Source organism: Spermophilus citellus (genome assembly GCF_964194105.1).
Source record: "Spermophilus citellus genome assembly, chromosome: 6".
NCBI classification, from domain to species: Eukaryota; Metazoa; Chordata; class Mammalia; order Rodentia; family Sciuridae; genus Spermophilus; species Spermophilus citellus.
The window spans coordinates 34,404,000-34,422,976 of NC_138187.1; the positions used below are offsets into that span (position 1 = coordinate 34,404,000).

Below are 18,977 nucleotides of genomic sequence, written 5' to 3' on the forward strand. Positions count from 1 at the left end.
GGTGTTTAGACATTTTAAAAAACATCAACTTGTTTCAGTCTTTGCATGTGGACTTTGTGTAGGGAAGGCCTCACCAGTTAGCCTGGCTGGAGGTTCCAGGACCTCTCAAGCCTTATTTGACCTTGCTCTCCCTGTCACCAGATGGTGGAACTGCTGCTTTAACATTCTGCATGTTCTGTTTTTAGTGGCTTCAAACTCTGGTGCAAACCTCATCAGTATAAATCAAGTGGGACGGAAACCAGTGCCTCAGGCAGACCCCAGACAGACCAGAACTCTGGGCACATAATCCCTTCTTTCACTTCTGTCCTAAGGAAGGAGCTTCATTACTGGGGTGGGGTCCTCCAATTGTTTTGTACTCCACCACGTAGAGGTAGGGGTACAATAGGTGTCCCAAATACTGAGAATTTTGATACATCTTGCACTGGAATAACTTCCTTTTGGTTTGGTTTGGTTTGGTACCAGGGATTGAACCCAGGAATGCTTAGTCGCTGAGCCACACCTCCCAGCCCTTTTTATTCTTTGAGACAGGGTCTCACTAGGTTGCTGAGACTGGCCTCAAACTTGTGCTCCTCCTGACTCAGCCTCTCCAGCAGCTGGGATTACAAGGCGCACAGTGACACTAGCATCTGGGATGCCCGGTGGCACTCCCCTCCCGGGGCTCCGCGGGGCCTTCCTGCAGCTTCTGTGGGTTCCCAGCCGGCCGCCCTCACGTCTCAGGATCCCCAGGCACTCCAGAGCGGGCCTCCCCGCGAATCCCTGCAGCACAGAGCTGCCCAGGCAGCCTCCCAGCTGCGCCCTCAGCTGCCATGACTGTCCCTCACTCTTGTCACCCCTTGGCACTGATTTCTTATCACTAGTTGATCATCCTTTTAAGCTTTCCCTGCCCAAATGATTTCACAGTTTCCACCCCCTGACTTCATCTTGATTAAAACAACCAGCTGTAAACTTGTGGAGCGGCCGTGGCTGGAGGCCCAGATGTTCAGAGGGGTGGTCTGCCTCACAGTGACCGCCACTTTCCACAGCATGGTAAACGAATTTCTGGGATGAAAATGTCTTCAAACTCTAGTCTGTCTTTCCAGGTTGGACTATTTACAGGTCTCTGTATCAGCAGATTCATTGCAGCGTGCGCTGTGTCCTGTTCATAAAAGTCTACACTAGTTTTTTGTTTTGTTTTTGTTTTGTTTTGGTACCAGGGATTGAACCCAGGGGCTCTTAACTCCAAGCCACATCCAGCCCTTTTTATTTTTTGAGGGAGGGTCTCACTGAGTTGCTGAGGCTGGTCTTGAACTTGGGATCCTCCTGCCTCAGCCTCCCAGTCCCTGTGATTGCAGGTGTGCATTTCTGCACCCGGCTCGCTCTTTTCTTTCTTTCTTTCCTGGTTTTGTTTGTTCCTTTCCAGCTTTCTTTGAACACCCACAGAGGGGACTGTAGGTGGGCGCAGTGGGGGCTGTAGGGTGGGTGGAGTGGGGACTGTGGGGTGGGCGCAGTGGGGAGGTGCAGTGGGGAGGTGCAGTGGGGATTGTGGGGTAGGCACAGTGGGGACTGTAGGTGGGCGCAGTGGGGACTGTGGGGTGGGTGCAGTGGGGACTGTGGGGTGGGCGCAGTGGGGAGGTGCAGTGGGGAGATGCAGTGGGGAGGTGCAGTGGGGATTGTGGGGTAGGTGCAGTGGGAACTGTAGGTGGGCACAGTGGGGACTGTAGGTGGGCGCAGTGGGGACTGTGGGGTGGGCACAGTGGGGACTGTGGGGTGGGTGCAGTGGGGCCCACAGCAGGGAGCCGGTGGCCCCGTGTGCTGACCTTGCCCATGGTCTGCGGCAGGCCTCGTGGAGGAGCCGAGTGAGGCAAAGCCCCCCCGCCCTGCCCGCGGGCCACAGGCGTCCCCAGGAGAAGCAGAGACGCTCAGGAAAGCAGTCGGGGACCACTTCTGCCTCTGTTACGGTAAAGCCCGCCTCGAGCACGAGCCCTCTGGTCACTAAGGGACAGGGTGTGACAGCCACCAGCATGGCTCCCAGGGCGTTATGGGCATTTTAAACCCACTTACTAATCAGGTCCAGGCTGAGTGTCCTTCGGCAGCATCTGTCTCAATCCAGCCCCTCTGTGCTGACCGGGCTTCCTGCCCTGGTCCCCTCGCAGAGCCCCCAGCAAGACTGGGTCCAGGGCCCCTCTCCCCTCAGCTGTCTCTGTACCTCCCGTGCCCCCCAGGGACCTTAGGACAGCCCAGCAGTGCCTGCAGGAGGCCCTGGGCTCAGTCCCCAGCACACAGGGAGAACCCTCGGCAGGCGCCCCCGCAGCTCACCTCCGTGACCCCCAGCACCCCAGGGCCTCGTTCCTCCTCCAAAGACCTCAGCATGTCTGTCCCCTGCAGGGGTCTGAACATTCAACTTTGGGGTCCTCCAGGTGACATCCCTCTATGAGGGGTCTCAGGTGACATCTCTCTGAGGAATGGGGCTTCATGCCTGGGGGCTCACTGCCCCTTCGGAGTCCGACACCACCCCAGCTGGGCGTCTCCCGGAGATGAAGGCTGAGGGTAAAGCACTCGGGAGGGAGAGGGACAGGGGCTTTCTGCTTTTGATGTGTGATCAAAGCCAGCGCCACCAGCTGGGCTCACTGGTTACACCAAGTCCAGCCGCGGGTAGCGTCCTCACGCTGTCCACGGCTTGCCCTCTAGGGAAGGCGCTGGGGACCACGGCAATGGTGCCCGTCCCATATGAGCAGATGCTGCGCGACCAGGCGGCTGTGGAGGTGCAGGGCCTCCCAGAGGGGCTCGCCTTTCAGCACCCCGAGAATTACGACCTCGCCACCCTCAAGCGCATCCTGGAGGACAGAGCGGGGATCTCGTTCGTCATACACAGGTGACCCGCCCTTGCCCTCCCCGCGGTGCGCTTAGAGCTGCCTGGATGGCTTCGCTGACTGGCTGTTGAGTGTCCTGTGGCCCTGACGAGGGGACCGTCCGCGGTGCGACGTGCTGGTGTGCTGCGGACGGGTAACCGGTGTTGGTTTTCTTGCAGACCTTTCCTAGGTCCCGAGAGCCAGCTGGGTAAGTGACAGCTACTGTCCCTCGGCTTGGCTGCACTGACCGGCCGAGCACCTTCTGCTTCTCCTTAAAACTCGCACCTGGGCACATCTTGTGCTTCCTCCTCGGCGAGCAGGGTCAGGGCACCGTCTGTAGGGACTTGAGCTTAGGGAAGGACATGTGCAGCCAGGAGAGCTGTGACCCTGCCCCCAGGCCCCTGCTTGCCTCCCCAGAGGGCAGTAAGGCCACCTCTTCCCTGTCCACAGAAGCGTGTGGCGCAGGCACCCCCATATTGGGATGCTGGCACTGCTGGCTTCCAGAGGGGACCTAGGTGTGCTGCTGTGGTCCAGAGGAGTGCGACCACCTAGCTGAGCCAGGGACGGCCTCTGTGCTGTCAGGACGGCTGCAGGGGGCCCGGGCCCGGGAGGGGCTGGAGAGGAGCTGGCCCTGGCCCTGGCCCCTGCGATAAGCCAGGGCTGCACAGGTCGGTTCTCGAGGGAAGCCACCCACAGACCAGCCAGAAAACTGTGTGGGTGCCCAGCACCCACTGGCACCAGGCCCCGCACGGCTCCTCGGCCTCAGGCTGAGGAGGGGACCATGTGCCCGAGCAGCTCCAGGCCGCACTTGGCCACCTCCCAGTTCCTCACGCTGTCCTTCCGGGGCGTAGTCGAAGCCCTTGACCTGGGGCTGTCACGAAGGACCAGGACTGAAAAGGGCGCCACACAGCCTCCACCAAGACAGGACAGGCCAGCCAGGTTGGCTCGCCTCCCCTGAGCCACGGACAGCATGTCGGGGCCATCGTGCGTTCTGCTAACTCGTGCTAGAATAGGGTGGCAGGTGACCAGGTGACCAGCCTCCCGGGCAGCTCGGATCTTCATTGCAGGACAATACCAGAGCTTAGTGGCTGGGCACTGTAAGTCCCTTCACGTACATAGTGTGCCCTGGGGTCCGTGAGGGACGGTGCCAGGACCCTCTGCCAGAGAAGCCCTGCAGAAGCTCAGCTCTTCCCCAGGCAGTGTCTGCAGAGAACCCCCTGGTGCTCACGGCCACCCTGAGCAGTGCAGGTGGTGGCTCTGCTGTGACGACCCAAGTCTGGGCCTGTCTGGTGCCAAATCCACAGTGATGGGTCTGGAGCCCGTGGCCTCGAGGGCTGAATGTGATCAGCCTCCATAACCACCATTTTCCCCAGGAGGCAAAGGGGAAGTTCAGGGCCTTGTCCGAGCACCCAGTGGCGGAGGGTGAGGCCAGCCCATCTGTCCCTCTCGCCCCAGAGCCTCTGCTCAAGTCCGTGGTCCTGGACACAGGGTCTGACCCGAGGGGGCCTCCTTCCCCGCGGCCCTCCCACGATGACTTGAGCCAGGAGTGTTCTGTTCTCCTGCATTTGCTTTCATTGATAGGACTGTTTTTTGTTTTTTTTGTTTTTTGGGGTTTTTTAATATTTTTAGGACACAATATATTTTTTTAATTTTTTTTAGTTGTAGATGTACACAGACCTTTATTTTGTTTTATTTTCTTTTTGTGGTGCTGAGGATCGAACCCAGGGCCTCACACTTACTAGGCAAGTGCTCTTCACTCAGCCCAGCCTTTTTTTTTTTTTTTAGAGAGAGAGAATTTTAATATTTATTTTTTAGTTTTCGGTGGACACAACATCTTTGTTTGTATGTGGTGCTGAGGATCGAACCCGGGCCGCACGCACGCCAGGCGAGCGTGCTACCGCTTGAGCCACATCCCCAGCCCTCTTTTTTTTAAATATTTATTTTTCAGTTATTGTGGACACATGCCTTTATTTTACTTTATGTGGTGCTAAGGATCGAACCCAGTGCCCTACACATGCGAGGCAAGCGCCCACCACTGAGCCCCACCCAGCCCAGGTGACAGAGCTCTGAACCCTGGTCACAGTTCCAGGGCTGAGAGGGACCAGCACGTCTTTTTATTCTTGCACAGGTGCCCATGGGACGGTAGCAGACTCTGAGAGAGCAGTACTGTCACCAAAGGAAAGGTAAGGGACAAATGGCATCCATATCCAGCCACAAAGTGGTAACTTTTTAGAAGTCATAACATTTCCAGTTCAATACGAAGGGCTGTGTCGCTAGTTTTATTCTGAGTGGTTTCATCCAGGCTAGGTAACGGGCACCTCTGACTCAGCAGCGGGTTACCAGCACGTTTGTGTTAAGGCAGTTCAGCATTCAGGGTCGGTCGGACCTGGGGGCTGGGGATCCAGGGCGTTGGGGCTCTCCGGGCCCAGGAGCCTGTGGCCAGTCCTCACGTGGCCTGTCTTGACCAGACCCCTTCTCCTTTCAGCTGTGGTGCCATCAGCGTGAAAACCGAACCCATGGACGATTCTGGTAGGTCTTCAGAATCAGGTGTGACCACTGGACTCTCTTTGGTTTTACTTTAAAAAGAGGAGGGGGCTGGACACTCATCAGCCTTGACCGAGGCCCTGTTTGAAGGATCCAGGTGGAGTGTCTCTTACTGGACATGCTGGGACCACAGATGTTTCCGACTTTAGATTTTGTGGGATTTTAGAATATGTGTGTATGTCTGTGTGTGTGTTTGTGTGTCTGTGTGTGTGTGTGTGTTTGTGTCTGTGTTTGTGTGTGTGTCTGTGTCTGTGTGTGTGTGTGTACACGCACGCAAGCTGAGACAGAGAAGAGACATCTTGGGGACAGGAGCGGAGGTGAAACAGGAAAGGCGCTTCCGTTTTAGGAACATCTTTGCGCGTAGCCGAGGTGGTTTTACGTGGTGTCTTCGGCACGCCTGTGTTTCGAGTGTTGCCATCACGTGGGGTTGCGTGTGGAATCTGCCACCAGGGAGCTCATGTCAGCGCTCAAAATCCTCTGGATTCTGGAGCTTTTCAGAGTTGGATGTTTAACCTGTGATCATATTTGACCCAAATATCTGGAAGAGCGCCTTCAAGGTCAGTGGATGCAGCCACTCAGGTGTCCTTGAGTAGGTGTGTCTGGGGACAGAGTTTTATTTTGTTTCTACTTAAATGAAGCCTGAGTGGGGAGTGAGTGGAGCCCTGAGCGGGCGCTGGGAACCCCAGCCTGACCGACCGGGGAGCAGCATCCATTTCTGGAAGCATCTTGTCTGCCTCGCAGGCCTGGCATCTCCAAGTGTTCTGTGACGTAGGAGCACGGAACGTTCTAGTGCCTGTGTGTATAGTGGCCAAGCCCCTCTGATGGACAAGGAGATGCCCCCAGCTCCTCAGGAAAAGACAGTCAGCACGAGTTACAGGAACATGTTAAAGACAGAAGGGAGACTTGTTAAGAACCCAGTGTTCAGTCCAAGGGTGGGAAAGCACGGAACGCCTTAAACATGGGAGTCAGAAAACTTAGACCAAAATCTCAAAAAGGGCCAGGCCTGCTGACGCATGCCTGTCATCCCAGGGGCTCGGGAGGCCGAGGCAGGAGGATCACGAGTTCAAAGCCAGCCTCGGCAATTTAGTGAAATCCCAAGCAACTCAGTGAGACCCTGTCTCTAAATAAAATGTAAAAAGGCCTAGGGTGTGGCTCAGTGGTCCAGTGCCCTGGGTTCAAACCCTTGTGCTCCCCGCAAAATAAAAAAATAAATAAAGGAGGGGGAGGAGGAGAAAACAGGAGAATGGAGGCCTCAGTGGTTCTAAATGAGAAGTCAGCCCTCCAGCCTCCCCCAGAGGACTGATGTGTCCCTGAGAGGGACACAGTGGCCAGCATCCCTGGCCAGGCTCCCCGTCTGTCATCACCAAGTGTCCTTTCTCCATGAGGGAGCCCTCGTGTCCTGTCCACACGTAGCCTGGGCTGAGCTCCCTCTTTACCTGGGTCTGGAAACAGGCGTGGGTCCCGTTGGTGGCTGTGAGAGCCTTTGTCATGACAAAGGCCTGAGATCATCAGTTCCTGAGAAGAGACTTATGGGGTACACAGTTCTGAGGATTTGGGTTCATGATCCCTTGGCCCCATTTCTTGGGCCTGTGGCGAGGCGGCCCAGCGTGGAGTGTGGTGGGGAGATGTGGCTCGTCTTGTGGCCAGGAAGCAGGGAACTGGAGGAGGACAGAGCCCAGCCCACGGCCTCCTGGGGCACTGCAGGCATCCAAAGGCCTCCCAGGTGGCTCCAGGGCCTCCATCTCCAGTGGCTCCTCTCAGGCCAAGCCTTTGACACTGGGCTTTGGAGGACATTGGAGACCCAAGTGCAACAGGGGCTCTGGGTGAGGTCAGCGGAGGGACATGGAGGGACACAGGCGAGTACAGCGGCTGGGCAGCACTTGGCCAGTTCCAACCTCAGAGTGGGACAGGCTCCTCTGAGATCCAGGAGGACCCGCAGTGGGAGTGGGGCCTGTTGGCTGCGGCGAACAACGTGGCCACTAGCAGATTCTAGCGAGGGGAGAAGGGGGACGAGGAAATGAGACTCTTAGGCGCAGATGATAGCTGGGCTCAGGCGGAGCTGAGCGCTGCGCTGCTGGAGAAGACAGCCTCAGGGTGACACCAGCCGTCGTGTGTCTCACCATCAGCTGGAAGACTGACTGTCTGGCGTCACGAAAGCTACAGAGCTAGCAACAGTGGGCGGCTTGTCCCATCTGCGTGGACAGTCGCAGTGTGCAATGTCCGGAGCTTGTGCGCCTCTCAAGGAAGCCCATTGTTGGAGTTACTGCCACGCAGGCAGGTTCAGGAGCAGGGAGCTGGTGAAGCACTGTGGTTGACGAGCAGGAAGTCCCTCCGTTCCCAGGAGCTGCGCCTGAGATCAAGGTCCCGCTGATGAGACTCCAGCCAGAGCCTCCTCCTGCAGGCCATGGCCACAGCAGCTCCGCACCCTGCACCCTTGCACAGAGACTTTCCTGGGCACCAAGCATGCCACAGGCACGACGTCATCCGAGACCCCAGTCTCAGACCCTGCTCCCCACAGTCGGCGTCTCCCCAGGCCCTGAGGGACCCTGGCCCCAGCTCTGCTGCCTCCTCCTCCCCACCTGCCTGGACGTGGGCCTCCTTGGTCGAGGCCTCTCCTTGGAGATGTGGTTCGACTGAGCAAATTCCGTTCCCTGTCAGTATCATGTGACTTTCCACTGAGGGTTCCACGGTGCAGCGAGAGTGGATCCGAGATCAGGCCTCAGTCTTTCCCTCTGGGATATTTGTGCAAAGGCTTTGGCAGCTACAGTTTTGCATTCCCCTCCCTCCTGCCCTCCTCCCTTCCCTTCCTCTCTTGGCTGAATGAGCTTGTTCCTATCAGCATCTCAGACACTCACTGTCAAGCGGGTTTCAGTGCTCTGGGTCAATTAGAAAGGAATTTTTCTTGGCAGCAGAGCTAGAACACACAGGTTTATTGATTGCTTTTATTCGAATTGTCTAATAAAAGTGTCTGATAACTTGGAACTTTAAAAAGTTTACTACTGGGGCCTGGGTCGTGGCTCAGTGGCAGAGCACTTGCCTAGCACGTGTGAGGCCCTGGGTAAATAAATGAGTAAAATAAAGGTCCATCAACATCTAAAAAATATATTTTAAAAAGTTTATTACAAATACTGTGCATGTTTGAAATGAAAACCATTCAGGCTAAAATGCCAGCAAGGGAAGAAACACCTTCCCGTCACTAGGTTCATGGTGGAAGCTTCAGTAACAGAAGACAGATTAACACGAGAAAAACACAAAGTTACTCAGCACCAGGAGCCTTCAAAACTGAAGGCTCAACAAATGATGCTGTGTGCGTAGACAAGTGCCCTCCAGCGAGTCCCCCACAGTGTGGAGTTACCCGGTGGCCTTGACCCCCACCTAACCTTAGGTCTCCTTGCACTCACAGGGATTTCCCTGAAGACAGAAGCTGTGTCCGTCAAGAAGGAGTCAGAGGACCCCTGCTACTGCCAGCACCACGTGCCAGGTACTGACCTCTGTGTGAGGTGGTGAATCGTAATCGCCCCCTCTGAAGGCAGGCAGAGGAGTGAGGCCCGTGTTTGCTGACCTAGGACCCAGCATGCGGCCACGCGGGTGAATAGCCTGACTTCAAAGATGGGCCTGATTTCCCCTAAGTGTATAGTGTGGAGGTGCCTCAGGGCATTTCGCTTGAGTTCATTGTGAAATATTCTCTGTGTTCCAAAATACTTCCCACTTCACCACTCAATCCTCTCTCTCTCTCTCTCTCTCTCTTTTTTTTTTTTTGTTTTTTGTTTTTTGGATTGAACCCCAGGACACTTTACCACTGAGTCACGTCCCCATCTCTTTTTATTTTTTTAATTTGGAGACAAGTCTCACTAAGTTGCTGAGGCTGGCCTTGAACTTGTGATCCTCCTGCCTCAGCCTCCCGAGCCTCTGGGATCACCAGCGTGCACCACCCCACCTGGCCGATGGCTTCTTTTTAAATTCGCATCTCTCCCTTGGTCATAGTTTTCTTTTTCCTTTCAGAAGGAGACTGTTCTTCCACAAGCAATGAAGAAATGGAAACGGAATTACCAATGGAAGGTTAGAAAAATGAAGCATTTTCTTTTTTTTAAAGTCCTCTCTCCCCTCCTCCCTCCCCCTCTTCCTTCCCCAGAGAGGTCCCAGGTCCCTTCATGCATTTCCCCCAGAGGTGACGTACTACATACCTACAGTACAGTGCCAAGTCCATGGCATTTGTGTTGAGTGCTAGCCTTTCTGTCTTTAGTAAGAATTAGTATAATTTTAGGCCAGTCCTGCTAGAAGAGCCTGAGTTTGGGGATCTAGTGTCTAATGTCTAGCCAGGTAAGGATTTTATCCGTCTTCTGCTCAGGAGGACTGGGGGGACAGTCCCTTTATAAGATGAGCCCTTAGGAGGGGATCCTATACTGTCCCCTGGACAGTTCCATCTCCCCGTGTGGACGATGCATGGAAAAGACACTCTAGATGCCGGGATCAGCCCCATGTTGCTCAGGGAGCTGGGACCATGGGGACACCTGGAGGTCACTAAATAGTGAAGGTCATTTTAGACATTTTCCTTTCCAGAGTCTGCCCAACTGGTCTGTGCAGACACAAACGAGGACCCCAAAGGCCACGTGAAGGTCGAAGGTGAGAAGCCTCGTCATGGCCACACGTGGTCTTCATTCTTCCCAAAGGGCTTCCAGGGAAGACTGGAGGACACCGAGACGGGGCGTGTCCAGGCCGCCCACCCGGAGCCCCCGGGTACTGTGGGCAACACAGCCAGGCTACGCACAGTGGCACCAGCCCTGGGCAGGGAGGACAGCTGGGGGCCAGGTGCAGGCGAGAGGGCGGGGGTTGGGCCGAGTGTCTCGGGGTCAGATTCCTCCAGAGCATGGGGGCTGCTTCCTATCCCAGCCACTGGGACCCCTGCGGTTTCCACTGGGGGACTGTGCTGCTAGCGCATTGGCACTTGGTGTCACCGGGCCTGAGTCGGTCGGCTGGTGACCCAGAGCATCAGGGGCCTAGTCTCAGGCACTGCAAGGTGTCCACGTGACCCACGAGCTTCCTACTCACCGGTGCCTTGAGATCCGCTGCCCTCACCATGCTCAACGCCCTGGGTTTCACCCCAACACCTCAAAAGGAAGAAGGGGAACCTCTCCATCACCCCAAGACATGCCATGAAGCAGCTGCCCGTTCCCCTGGCCAGCCCCTCCTGGCCTCCAGCTTGGGTTCCCTCGCTCTGAACCGCGCTGTCCTAGATTTCCCATGTCTGTCTGCTGTCACTAATGTCTGTCCTTGGGGTTCATCCACGTGGTACCATGTGTCAAACTTTTTCCCTCCCCTACCTTTTTATTTTATTTTTTTAGCTTCTTTCCTTTTTAAGGCGGATACATCACAGTTGGCCCCCACACCTTTTGGTGGACACATGGGTGTTTTCCTCAATGTACTTTTAAGAACGGAAGGAACAAAATTGAATGTCAAGGTCCAAGTCCCACACTTACGTATTTATTCATTATTTTTCATTTCTTTACACTCGATGGGGGCGGAACCCAGGGCTTTGCGCTTGCTAAGCAAGTGCTGACCACTGAGCTGCATCACAGCTCCCAGCACTAACTTAAGTGGAGGCCCGTGGAAACATTCTCCAAGGCGGCTGTGTGCTAGGCTTTGGCCCTCAGGGGCATTGCAGATGTACAGCAAGCACAGGCCTCAGCACGTGCTAGACAGACAGGAGGTGCTTGCGGTTTTTGGTTTTTTGGTTTTTGGTTTTTTTAAAATAAGAATTAGCCATGAGTTATTTGCTGAATAACTTAGCCCCTATTGAGCATACGTCTGTGGAGGGTTGGAGCACTGGGAAGTCCATCTGTACGTGGGCTCTTGTCCTCTGTCTGACAAGGATCATGCTGGTGACTCATGGTCTGTGGAGCCCGATGAGTTGTAAACTAGCCTCTAAGGCAGGTGAGCGGTCAGCTCAGGGAATCCTTGTTGGGCTGGAGTTGTGGCTCAGTGATGGGGCACCTGCTGCCTTGAGGCACTGGGTTCAATCTTCAGCACCACATCAAATAAATAAATAAAATAAGGCTATTGTGTCCATCCATCTATAACTTTAAAAAAGTATATTAAAAAAGAGTCAAAATGGCATTATTTTTTATGATTTCTTTTTTAAGGAAACACAAATTCATTCAGTATTACAAATTCTGCAGCTGGTGTTGAAGATCTTAAGATTGTACAGGTGGCAATTCCAGGTAAGGACATTGATCTCACTTTATCATAATTTGTACTGTACCTTCCATTCTGTCTTCACTGTTTTATGACACAGGTTGGTCTTTTGGAGCTGTTGATTTTTGTTTATTAGTTCACCCTGACCTCTAAGGAACAACAATTCAGGAATATAAAATAGTGCAGGTCACCACACACCAAGTGCACTCCTATTATCATGATTACTGGGACTATAGTTTCGCCAGGGTAGGGTAGGAACTTCAAGTACCAGCTGTCATTGAATTGGAATTGGCCACAGAGGTGTAATTTATTTACTGCCCATCATTAAATCATCTTTTGTTCTAAATGTGTTGTAAGATGTATCTGGAAAGATAGCAAAGAATCTAATAAGATAGTTCCTCTAGGGTAAGAAACTGAGAGCTGAGGTAGGGATTTCTATATGCTGTTTTAAAATAGCATACAATTTAAACCATTTGATTGCTTTAGTTATTCAAAATCAAATAGAATAAAATGTTAACATATTGAGAAATAGTTCCTTCTAGTCCTACTATCTCTTATTCCTTTTTCTTGTTGTATTGCTTTGGCTACAATTTCTACTAATTAAGATTTCTAATTATTGAAGAGTGTTAGAGTTCACATCCTTGTCTTGTGTGATATTGAAAATGTTCCCTAAAAGTAGTATGGAGTGTATTTATACAGGATTATAGTCTGGAAAATTCTCTATTGTCTAAAATGACTTTATTTACAAATTTCCAAAATGCCTGATTATTTATGAAAGTAAACTGATCAATAAATCAGGTGAAGTGCTAATGGGCATTTTCTCAGCAGCTTTCTTGGGGGAAAATACACTAATAACCCTGGCTTATTTATGTACTTAATTATTTTTAGATAACGAGAAAGAAAAATTATCAAACATTGAAAAGACTAAACAGCTACGAGAACAAGTCAATGACCTCTTTAGCCGAAAATTTGGTAAGTTTTTGTATCGACTATTTATATGCTTGAAATGCTTCTCTTTAAAAGAATGTCTTATAAGAAATTGATCTGTGAAAAAGCTGTGATCGGAATCAGTCAGTATTCTCTTTGGTTGTTGATGGTGTCTTTTTTGTGTGCTGGGGATTGGGAACAGGGACCTGTGCACACTGTGCATCCAGCCACATCCCAGCCTGTCAGTATGTATTTGTAACCAAAGAGCTTTTCCATGTACCGCTGGAGAATAAAGTAGCAATAGCTAGTCACCCAGGGTCTCATTCAAGGAGGATGAGTTTTAAATCCTGACATTAAAGATAAAGGATGGTGCCAAGCACCTTGGCATATGCCTGTAATCCCAGCAACAGGAGAGGCTGCGGTGGGAGGATTGCAAGTTGGAGGCCAGCCTCAGCAATTTAGACCTTGTCTAAAAAAGTAAATAAAAAGTTCTAGGGCTGGGATTGTGGCTCAGCGGTTGAGCGCTCGCCTAGCATGGGTAGGACCCGGGTTCGATTCTCAGCAGCACATAAAAATAAAGGCATTGTGTGGTGTCCATCTACATCTAAAAATAAATAAATAAATAAATATTTTTTTAAAAAAAAGTACTGGGGATGCAGCTTGGTGATGGAGTGCCTCCACATTCAATCCCCAGTACCCCCCACCCAAAAAAAAAGAGAGTAAACATGGTTTGGGAAGAGTAGGTGAGGCTCAGCTTTTTATGTTGCTCATCGCATCCCAGGTGAAGCGATTGGCGTGGACTTCCCTGTGAAAGTTCCCTACAGGAAAATCACCTTCAACCCGGGCTGCGTGGTGATTGACGGCATGCCCCCGGGTGTGGTGTTCAAAGCCCCCGGTTACCTAGAGATCACCTCCATGAGAAGGATCTTGGAGGCTGCAGACTTCATCAAATTCACAGTCATTAGGTGAGCGAAGTCTCCAGCGTGGCAGGGACTGTGCGGAACCCAAGGGGCAGCCCAGGGAGCTCTGTCCGAGGGTGGCCCGGGGGCTGCTGGGATTCCAGGCCAGGCTGGCATCTTGCCACCTGCTCTTTGAGGTGTGAGCTCGTGCCAGCCTCGCTGCCCTGGCCTGCAGCCCACCTCAGCTTCCCGCCCTCTGCTCGGGCTGCGCTCTAATGGGGGACTGCGAGCTCCATGGCTTTCACTAACTCTCTCTCTCTCTCTCTCTCTCTCTCTCTCTCTCCAGACCGCTTCCAGGCCTCGAGCTCAGCAATGGTGAGTGTCTGCATGAGGGGACATGCCGCGCCGGGGTACCCTGGCTGGGTGGCAGAGACTCACGCAGGGCCTTTGCTTTTAGAGGCTAGAGCCTCGGATCGTACTTCACTTTTCCTGGCACAAGCTTCTAGACGCTAGTGCTTAAATTTTTTTATGTGTTTGCAGCACAGGGCGTGGCACACAGACTCCAGTCCTACTTGCTAAATACTTTTAATGTCCCCTGCAGCCCTGGAAAGGAAGTCAGTGTCCTATAGAGTGATCAAGTAGGAGGTGTAGTGATATTCCCGAGCTCTCCGGTCACTAGGGAGCCTCCTGATTTAAAATTTGAAAACTAGGCCATGTGTTTAAATGTTCCTATTCCTTAAACTCATCTGGCAGCCAAAAGATGTCCTCACTTTACTGAGGAACCATTTACACTTCATCAGGTGGACTCAGTGGTCAAGCACCTTCCCAGGCTGTGCAAGGCCCTGGCTTCAGACCCCAGCACCACCCCAAAATCCACTTGTATTAAGGGAATTCCTTCATCCCTCACGTTGACAGCTGAGCTGCTGCTGCTCTCCCACGGGAGCATTCAGAGGCCAGGCTCCACCACTTTGGGTGCATCTCCACACCCAACATCAGAACGTCCCCCCATCCCCCAGCACATGCGTCCCTCCCACTTTCAGTCATTTCCCCTCTCCGTCCCCAGCCCCAAGCCACCAACACTTGATTTCTGTCCTGTAACTTGCTGGGCTTCTGTCAGTGAACCCTTCCCTTGTGCCCTCTGGAAGCACCTTGCTGACCTGCCCAGGGCCAGGCTCCTAGATCTCAACACCGACACAGGGAACAGGTGTACGTGCATGAGCCCTGCAGGTCTGGGGCCGTCTGGTAATTGGCCTTCTGCACTCACTGCTCCTTACTTCAAAGTTCTCTTGGGGTTCAAATGAGAAAGCATATGTTGAAATGCAAACGAGAAGGCACAGTGGCACGTGCCCCTAATCCCAGCTACTTGGGAGGCTGTAGCAGGAGGATCATAAGATCAAGGTCAGCCTTAGCAATTTAGCAAAACCTTGTATTTAAAAAAAAAAAAAATGGGCCACTTGTCGCGGGGCACACCTGTGATCCCAGCAATTTGGGAGGGTGAGCAGGAGGATTGCAAATTTGAGGTCAGCCTTAGCAACTTAGCAAGATCCCTTCGCAACTTAGCAGGACCCTGTCTCAAAATAAAAAGAACTGGGACGCAGCTCAATGGTAAATCATCCCTGGTTCAATCTCCAGCACTACAAAAAGGTTAAAATGTAGACATAACACTCCAGTTCATCCTGTTTGAAGCAGATGTAGCAAACACAGCTATGCTCTGAACAAAGATTTTGTGTGTGGTGCCGGGGAGTGAACCCAGGGTCTCAAACGTGCTAAGCCTGCCCTCTACCACAGCTCCGCCCCAGCTCCCGTTTTTTGGCCCATATGCCTTTTTATGTTTTGTTTTGTATTTACTCATGGGCAGCCTGCCTTTATTTCATTTGTTTATTTTCACGCGGTGCTGAGGATCCAGCCCAGTGTCTCACATGCCAGGCGAGCCCTCCCCAGCCCAGCCCCTGACCCTGACCCTGCCCCAGCCCCGGCCCAGTCTCACCCCAGCCCCTGCCCCGCTGCAGCCCTGCCCCAGCCCCTGCCCCAGCCCCAGCCACATCTACCTTTTAAAATGGAAGTTATAGGTCATGGTGCAGCGCGGGTGGAACCGTATTTCATCCTTAACGCCACACACAAAGAAAGTCTCGCAAAAATCCTTTCCCAGGTTTTCTTGAGACGTGACCCTCTGGCCACAGCAGGCGATGTCCACTGGGCAACAGTGTGCACGTCCCCTCTGCAGGGGCCATTCCTGCCCCAGCCCCTGTGTCCCTCGGTTCACCATCGTGCTTTGATCCCCGTGGTACCATGAAATCAAAGGGTGACCTAGTTTTCTTCCCTCCACCCCCTGTCTCCCGGGAAGTGGGAAAGCGGAAGATCGACCAGGAGGGCCGTGTGTTCCAGGAGAAGTGGGAGCGCGCCTACTTCTTTGTGGAGGAGCAGAGCATCCCCACGTGCCTTATCTGTAAGCAGAGCATGTCGGTGTCCAAGGAGTACAACCTGCGGCGACACTACCAGACCAACCACAGCAAGCACTACGACCAGTACACGGAGCACATGCGTGACCAAAAGCTCCGCGAGCTCAAGAGGGGGCTGCGAAGATACCTCCTGGGCTCCCCCGAGGCCGGCGCCGCTGAGCAGAAGCAGGTGCTGCCCAGCGCAGGGCGCCTCGACAGTGCGACCGAGCAGCCTGCTGAGGACATGGCCGGCAGCTTGTGGGAGAAGCTGCGTGAGAAGCTGCGCTCGTTCGTGGCCTACTCCCTGGCCATCAACGAGATCACGGACATCAACAACACCACCCAGCTGGCCATCTTCATCCGCGGCGTGGACGCGGGCTTCGACGTGTCCGAGGAGCTCCTGGATACGGTGCCCATGACGGGCACCAAGTCCGCCAATGAGGTCTTCTCGCGCGTGGAGAAGAGTCTCAAGAAGTTCAACATCGACTGGTCGAAACTAGTGAGCGTGGCCTCCACAGGCACCCCCGCCATGGTTGATGCCAACAGCGGCCTCGTCACCAAACTGAAATCCAAGGTGGCCACGCTGTGCAAGGGCTCGGATCTGAAATCAATCCGCTGTATCATCCACCCGGAGTCCGTCTGTGCCCAGAAGCTAAAAATGGACCACGTCATGGACGTGGTGGTGGACTCGGTGAACTGGGTCTGCTCCCGGGGGCTGAACCACGGCGAGTTCACCACGCTGCTCTACGAGCTGGACAGCCAGTACGGCAGCCTCCTCTACCACACCGGCATTAAGTGGCTCAGCCGCGGGCTGGTGCTCAAGAGGTTCTTTGAGTCTCTGGAGGAAATCGACTCCTTTATGTCCTCCCGAGGGAAGCCGGTGCCCCAGCTGAGCTCCAAAGACTGGATCCGGGACCTGGCCTTCCTGGTGGACGTGACCATGCACCTGAACACCCTGAACGTCTCCCTCCAGGGCCATTCGCAAGTCGTCACGCAGATGTACGATCTACTGCGCGCCTTCCTGGCCAAGCTGTGCCTCTGGGAGACGCACCTGGCCAGGAACAACCTGGCCCACTTCCCCACGCTGAAGTCGGTGGCCAGACACCAAGGCGACGGCCTCAACTACGTCCCCAGGATCGCGGAGCTGAAGGCGGAATTCCAGAAACGACTGTCCGACTTCGAGCGCTATGAGAGCGAGCTGAGGCTCTTCAGCGCCCCGTTCTCCACCGGGATTGAGAGCGTGCGCGAGGAGCTGCAGCTGGAGGTGATCGACCTGCAGTGCAACTCGGCGCTGAAGGCCAAGTACGACGAGGTGGGCGTCCCCGAGTTCTACAGGCACCTCTGGAGCAGCTACCCCAGGTACCGCAGCCACTGCGCCAGGGTCCTCTCCATGTTTGGCAGCACCTATGTCTGTGAGCAGCTCTTCTCCATCATGAAGCTGAGCAAGATCAAGCACTGCTCCCAGCTGAAGGGCTCGCAGTGGGACCCCGTGCTCCACGTGGCTTCTTGACTAAGGGACAGCTGCTGGCCAGGCCCCACGGCAGGAAGCTTAGGATGTCCCTGGCCCTGGACTGGAAGACAAGGATGTGAACTATTAAGCATTTTGATTATTCCAGGTTTTTTTCTTTTCCACTTTGAAATGGAAGTGTAATTTGCAGCATCATACCTGTTTGTACGGCATTTTATGCTTCCCTGTAGTTGAGTAAAAGTCAACCAAGTTTTACTGAATTTCTGCTCAGTGACTCCACTGGCCTGGCCTGCTTCACCCATGAGCCTGACCTGCCCTTCCCCCCAGGCACTGTGGTGGGCATCTTCAAGCCTCAGAGAGTCAACAGGTAGAGGAATGGGTTACCTGCTGAGGCTACTTGCACACCCGCTGGTCATCCTGCCTGTTTGCATGGTGTCCCACGAGGCCTGACACATTCCCAGGCATCAGGAGGACGGCTGGTGACCTAATTACAGAGTATAGCCCTCCTGTGCAGGCTGCCTCTGTGAAGCAAGAAAGGTCAAGCTTAAAATGGAAACTGTCCAAACCAGTAACACCGATAGCCAAGGCAAAATAAGCTGAGCTTTGGAGGTTGTTTTTTTTTTAAAAAAAAAAAAAAAGAGAGAGAGAAAAGAAAAAAAGGACTTTATTTTGAATAATTTCAGATTTATGGAAAAGTTTCAAAAATAAAAATAGCATGAAGAACACTCTTGCACCCACATTAGCGGCAGCCCACAGTGAGCCTCTCAGCCCAGGGTCCCCCCCCACTCATCTAAAATCGGTGCCTGTCAGCAGGAGGAGTGACTGTGCCTGCACAAACACGCATTTTTAACTAAGCCATTTGAGAAAAGGTTACATACATCATTTATCCCTAAATACTTCAGGGAACATTTTCTAAAAATAACAGTGTCCACTTATATAACCATAATTGGGAGACCGAGGTCAGTAGGCTGAACATTGGGGTAGCATTTTATCCAGCTCTCCACGATCCTCCGGGTCCATCTGTTAACCGGGTGACCACCTTTCCTTTACAGCACTTTCCTCCTGGCATTGACCTTCGAAGTCAGGTAGGTAGGTAGGTAGGCGTGCATCTGTGTCCAGAGTCTATTAATCACTGGAATTATCGACCCCAAACTCAGAACTCTCCTGATCCGGAGGAAGGCACTTGAGTAAGGGGGGCCCCCAGCCTGATGGCCGCCTGGGGAAGCTGTGCAGATCGGGCTTTGACAGAGACAAGGCAGGAGCTGGAAGGAGAGACCACGCCCCACACTGCACCTGCTCGCAATGGAACCCAGTGCCTGTCCTCAGGGGAAAATGGTCCCACTCCTCTTCCACAACTGACACAGGGTGTGGCTGGGTGTGCAGGCCCAGAGGCTGACTTCCTGGGGAAGGAATGCAGGAAGGACTGGTCCCTACTGGGGGCCAGTGGGAGGCCCAGCTCCTGTGCAGCTGAGCAGATGTTAACACTGGATCATGGGTGGGGGCCCGAGGCAGGGAAAGATCAACCAACCCTCATTTTATAGACAGGCAAGAGGCAAAGAGTGGTTGAACGGCTTGCCAAGGTCACATAGCCCTGAGGGAGTCATCAGGATTCAAGTCTAAGTCCCAGTGAGGCCGGAGTCTATGTTCTTCATTTCCACGCAGCCACTGAGCCAGACATGGA

At 53.4% G+C, this 18,977-nt stretch overlaps 1 protein-coding gene across 1 annotated transcript; it reads left to right on the plus strand.

Moving 5' to 3' along the window:
* Window positions 1-1,699: 1,699 nt before the first annotated feature.
* On the plus strand, window positions 1,700-17,338 carry LOC308651221 (general transcription factor II-I repeat domain-containing protein 2B-like; the record flags this gene model as incomplete). Its single annotated transcript, XM_081298173.1, has 13 exons — window positions 1,700-1,937; window positions 2,668-2,851; window positions 3,008-3,036; window positions 4,957-5,011; window positions 5,314-5,357; window positions 8,776-8,853; window positions 9,375-9,431; window positions 9,933-9,995; window positions 11,513-11,590; window positions 12,453-12,536; window positions 13,273-13,456; window positions 13,737-13,765; window positions 15,735-17,338. Exons 2-13 carry the CDS (start codon window positions 2,691-2,693, stop codon window positions 17,336-17,338), a joined length of 2,466 nt encoding a protein of 821 aa, XP_081154299.1. The 5' UTR covers window positions 1,700-1,937; window positions 2,668-2,690.
* Window positions 17,339-18,977: the final 1,639 nt, after the last annotated feature.